The 5,820-nt window shown below is 27.9% G+C and overlaps 2 protein-coding genes across 3 annotated transcripts in view; one reads left to right on the forward strand and one right to left on the reverse strand.

The window, feature by feature from the left end:
* Nucleotides 1-5,697, reverse strand: part of LOC145964379 (neo-calmodulin) — a 64,117-nt gene extending 58,420 nt beyond the window's left edge. Inside the window, exons 1-3 of the mRNA XM_083087060.1 lie at nt 5,277-5,697; nt 804-941; nt 156-248 (exon numbers count right to left, since the gene is read on the reverse strand). The gene's annotated coding sequence lies outside the window, so the exon portion shown is untranslated. The remainder of the gene's footprint in view (nt 1-155; nt 249-803; nt 942-5,276) is intronic.
* Nucleotides 1,127-5,408, forward strand: LOC145964373 (uncharacterized). 2 transcript variants are annotated; one of them, XM_083087042.1, is made up of 10 exons: nt 1,127-1,487; nt 1,580-3,104; nt 3,207-3,268; nt 3,343-3,529; nt 3,603-3,784; nt 3,859-4,202; nt 4,287-4,399; nt 4,532-4,639; nt 4,730-4,953; nt 5,287-5,408. In XM_083087042.1, exons 2-10 carry the CDS (start codon nt 1,609-1,611, stop codon nt 5,292-5,294), a joined length of 2,724 nt encoding a protein of 907 aa, XP_082943168.1. In that variant the 5' UTR covers nt 1,127-1,487; nt 1,580-1,608; the 3' UTR covers nt 5,295-5,408. The 2 variants fall into 2 exon arrangements, with proteins under 2 accessions (XP_082943168.1, XP_082943166.1); XM_083087040.1 differs by lacking the exon at nt 5,287-5,408 and having other exon boundaries at nt 4,730-5,197.
* Nucleotides 5,698-5,820: the final 123 nt, after the last annotated feature.

Consider the following 5,820-nt stretch of genomic DNA (forward strand, 5'->3'; position numbering starts at 1 on the left):
CAAAACCTTCCATACGAGTTTGCACGTTGCCAAGAGATTAATGTATATGTATGATCCCCTCCTTCCTCTCTTTTTTTGTTTATACAAAATATATTCTTTTCAAATATAACGAAAAGTCTGTAATAACATATATATATTAGAAGATTAAAATTTACCTTCGCTTATGTATAGAAGAAAGTTGAGGCCACTTCTCACAAATCCACATATTTGCTCCAAAAACAACTTGACACGAACGTGAACTGTGACACCTGAAAGTAAGATGTGAAGTATATTTCAAATAAACAATACATGCTATACGAAATCAATGTAGTAATGCCCTCTATCTCTGACGAAGATTCAAATAAAAGACTCAATCGGTAACATAAAAGGGGTTGTAGATACAGATTCCAAAATGTTTAGAAAGAAAATTTTTATTTTAATATTTCTGATGTTTTCAGAATTGCACATTCAATTTTAAGTTGATACAAAAAAATTTATAATGAAAACGTCTTGTATTGCATCGTATATGTTGAGAGGCACTTTGATCAAACTCCATTAATTAATTTATTAAGAATAATACTTGTAATACTTTGTTAAAATAAATAAAACTTTATCTTAACTTATAGAAAAAAGATATTGAAGGAATAATAAATTATGTAGTCTGAAATTTTGTTGCTGGCGATCAGTTAAATTAATTAGAGTTAATAAAAATTTAGTCATAAGCGCGCGAAGTCATCTTTAATCTTGTGTATGGGTGTGTATAATAAAAAGTATAGAAATTAGCATTATTAACTATCGTTACATAGAGTATTATTATTGTTTACCTCTTGAAAAAACTGCGTATCTTTTTTTATTTCGAGTTGTTGTATCTTGTCTGATCTTGTCTCCGTTCTTTTCCTCTCGAAATCAAGGCTTTGAGCCATGATGCACAAATATATAGATGTTCCTACCCAAAGATGCCGCTAAAAATCCGGAAGCGATAAAATTATTTTCTATGAAGATTTAAACCATGTAAATAAAGTCCCTAGAAAGTACGATCTGCTATTGGATATCGAGATTCGGCGTCAGGAAATTTCTTTTCTTGTGGTGAGATTATTAATTCTACTTGTTTTATATAGTTGGCAGCAAAGTTCAACGGATAGTTGATTTGAAAATTGACACGATTTATTTCACGAGTTGATTATTTGCCTTAAATAATAATGTGTCGTTACTTTTATTTAATAAAAATCGACAGAAACAGTTATTAACACAATTTGTAATGTGCATAAATATTGTGCATGCGAAAGTGAATGTACAACATGTTATAAATCTTATCATTCAATTTTTTTCTTCCAATGCGTTATATTTGTAGTTGGAATTTTTTTTGTATATGATAATTTTTATCGACGATCCTTCTTTGTTCAATATTTATTTTCTTTATTAAAGTCGATATGATGAACTACAAAATGCACTAAAATAACAATCATGAGATAAAAATTACAAAATATAATTGATCATTTAAGTGGCATGTATGTATGTTTTATATTTACAAAAACGCTATAAATAAATAAATATATATACATATTAAAAATTACTTAAGATTATAAAATTTTGTTTTTAGGATCGTGTGAATGAAAAGAATAATTAAAAATGACATCTGATTACAACATGACAGACTTTGTGAGCGATTCACAAAACTTTACATTACGACTCTCTGAAGGTTCTACTATTGAAGACACACAGGATCTTGTTGCAACTAGTAAGACAAAAGACAAGGATGATATTATTGTGATTAGTGATTCAAGTTGTAGCTCATCACCTGAGCATAATAGCAAATCAAGATGGAAATACAATTCTAATTCTATCAAGAATAAGAAGGAAAAGTATCCGAGATTATATTTCCTAGACACTTCTTCTTCAGAAAGTGAATATGAAAAGCCTAATTTGCCATGCAAATGGATTGCCAAATCTGATGATAAATCTCTGGAAAGAAAATATATAAATAAAACTACAATACAAATTAATAAGGCATCTTATACTTCTGACGAAACTGCTAGTAGTGGCAGTATAAATGATAGAAATACTAAGAATAAAATAAATAAATATAATGATAAATCCTACAAAAATCCTATATTAATGTTTCCAGAGAAAAAAATTATAGATTCAAAAATGAGAGAAAAGTACAATGTTAAAAAGGCAAATGAAGTAATTACTCCAAACTATGTTACATGTAGTGATAGTTCTGATATTCCTAACAGAGTAAATAAATTTCCAGTTTATAATACTCCGCAACAAGATAAAACAGGAAAGATGAAACTTACAAAGCAAGATACTCATAAAATTTTGAAAAATATAAAATCCACACAGGTTGTGTATAATTCTCCCAGAGAGAAAAAAGAAACTAATGTAATAATTGATGAAAGCACAGATGAAGATGTAATGCATCCAGCTATATCACCTAATTATGACAAAAAAATAAAATGTAATTTTAATGACAATCCTGATGTTATTGATACAAGTCTTAAGGATAATGTTAATTCGCAAATGGATTTGTTGAAATCATACAAAACATATAGTAAATTTCTTGATGTACTAAGAAAGGAGGATCTTCATAAATCTTTATCTGAAAGGAAGAAAAGACAAATTGCAGAATGGCTTATGACAAATTCACCTAATTCTTTAAGTGATAGTTCTTGCAGCAACATACCTCTGAGTATTAGAAATAGCATAGATTCTGGAAACAGCAGTCTAGAAAGATTAGAACTGGATTATGAAACTCCAAATAATAGAGGAAGAATCAACAAAGTACAAACTGAGAAGCAAACCACAACTGTTAATTCTGACAAAGTGATTAATTCATTTTTGACACATCAAACTATAACTGATGACCATTTTAAAAATTCTAATAATATTTCTAAGTTTAATACACCAGATAGATCAAAATTTTTGCTGAAAGTGAATACTGACAAAAAAGTTGCCTCTTCAGTGATAAACACACCTGCAAATATGGATATAATGAACTGTGCAGATATTTTAGATAAACTTTATGGTAATACATGGAGAGATAAAGCTAATGCATTATTACCAACAACTGAACCACGAAAGATATCTAATCAAATAACAAATAGAATTATCCAAACAGAACGGTGAGTAATATTTTTATATGTGCAATATTGTTTTATTTTAAAATATCTAAAATTTAAAAATATCTAAATTGTTTTATTTTAATAAATTATACTCTATTGTAGGAAACCTATATCAAAGAATAAATATTATATAACAGATTCAGATTCAAATAAATCTGATTTGGGTAAGAATCTTCACTCTATTTTATTAAAATCTGATTTATTGTTCTAATTTTCTTTTAAAAAAATTTGATTTTAGTTGAAAACATTAAATTAAATGGAAAAAAGAATATTCAACAAAAACAAAGAGAAGCAGACAGTTTTATTAATGACGAATCACTAAGTAGTGATAGTGAGAGTTTATATCACACCGCATTAACAAATCCAAGAACTTCTACAAATAGTACAGCATCCAAACCTATGCCAGTGATATCTTCAATTAAAAGGTATATTTATGTTATATATATTATTATATGTTGGTAAAGATACAGAATTTGATCAGATATTTTTTTGGTGCAGACTTCAAGCAATATGTGATACCGATACTGAAGATGATAAATCTAGCAGTTCCAAGAAGAAATCTGAAGTTCCAAAAAAGAATCTACACAGAAGAAGATTATCATTTAGTGATGATGAAAGTTCTAGCACAAGTGAATTTGACCCTGGAGATTATGTACCACCAAAAAATACATATAAAAAAGGTAAGAAATAATTTAAAAATTTCCATAAACATGATATACACTCAATCTAAAAATAACTTGATATAAACTTTTAGAAGTTAATAGGACTCCACAACAATCCAGATTTAAATCAGTTGCACCAAATAAGTCTGTAGGGTACAAAAGCTTTTTGACATCTTTGTCAAGTACAATTCCGATAAGTAATACTCATCCAGATGCACAAAAGTATAGATTGGATTATAAAAATAATAAAGATGAATTATGTAAAAAATTATATAAATTGTATAATGAAAAAGTATTTGATAACCAGTTGCCTCAAGATATGTCGATTGAGTGGAATATTCGTATGAGAGGAACTGCTGGATTTTGTTATAACAAGAAATCTATAAGAACTCTTAGTGGTGTTGTTAAATCTTCAAGAATTGTATTGGCAACAAAGGTACATTCTTTTTTTCTTCTTTTATATGTACATGGCTATAATCAATCAGACATAATTAACATAAGAAATAAATGTATTTTATAGATTGTGGATACACCAGACAGATTAAGAGACACTTTGATTCACGAGATGTGTCATGCTGCAACTTGGCTAATAAACGATATCTCGGATGGTCATGGACCTTTTTGGACAAAATGGTACATTATGTTACAATGCTTTTAACTGACAAATAATTCAAATATATAATTAAGTAGTATTTTAAATTTTATAATAAAATATTTTTATAATCTTTATTGTGCAAAATATTATATAATTTATTTTTATTATAGGGCTAATAAGGCAATGGATACATTTCCTGAATTACCACCAATTCGTAGATGTCATGATTATGAAATTAAAACTAAGTATACATATCGATGTACAGGTTGTGGATACAGGTATCAAATTTTGAATATGATACAAATTTATTCTTTCTCTGTTTATAATTTAAACATTTTATTTATTATTATTGATGTTATTTGTTGCAGTATTGGAAGACATTCAAAATCTTTGGATATTGAACGTAAACGATGTGGCCATTGTTTTGGCAAGTTTGAATTGTTAGTTAATAAAACGACTAAATCTGGCATTAAGCAAGTGCAAACTCCAAAAAGAGAACCTTCTGGTTTTGCGCTTTATGTGAAGCAGAATTATAATTCAGTGAAAAAAGAGAAAAATAATATGAAACACGCAGAGGTGATGAAGACTTTAGGTCAGCAATTTTCAGCAATTAAAATAGCAAAGAAAGATAATGTATCTAGCAATTAAAAATGACCCAGAGATATCTGATTAAATATCGAATATATATATATATTTTACAATCAAATATTTTACAATCAATTTTAGAAATCAGGTATTTTTTAATTGTAGTAAATAATAAGATTTTTTAAATAGACAACATTTTAACAGATTTTTCAAAGTTGCCAATTATGTATTTAGATTTCTACAATTCTGCATAATATGTTACAGAGATTATAAATGTATGCAATTACAATGTATATATATATACAATTCGAAGACTGATATTTTACTTACTATATTGCAGGCGCTTGAGAGAATATGAAATATTTTATACATATATATTATATTTAAGGACGCATACAAGTATTTTTATAATTCATGATAATATTAAATATAATTAAGACTTGTAGTAGTTTTCTAATAAAGTACATTTATAAAAATTTTTTCTTCTCATAAAACATATTTATATAAATTTAGATCAAATTCTTTAATTCCACGATCTATTATTATTAATTTTACTGACACTTTTTAAAGCTGCCAAATTGTTAAATTAGCTTGGCTTCATTTTTTATTATTCATTAAATTTCCATCCTCTATAAGACACAGCATACTATCACTCGTCATACTCTTGCTCTATGAAGTTTTTCACATAATCAACAATCACGATGCATAAATACTTAGATACGCATGTTCCAAATACGTCTAAACTTGGTACAACTTCATATATTAAGGCGAGTTTAATTAAATAAAACGTATTTATGACGTCTCGATGTTGTGTGGACGCGCCCGAAGGCAAGGGGCGGCGCAGGCGCGTCGTCTTCGCGGTGCGTCAGTAGCG

This window comes from Camponotus vicinus, unplaced genomic scaffold, assembly GCF_025532165.1.
Source record: "Camponotus vicinus isolate PSW18456_S1 unplaced genomic scaffold, iyCamVici1.0 SCAF_13, whole genome shotgun sequence".
Classification (NCBI taxonomy): domain Eukaryota; kingdom Metazoa; phylum Arthropoda; class Insecta; order Hymenoptera; family Formicidae; genus Camponotus; species Camponotus vicinus.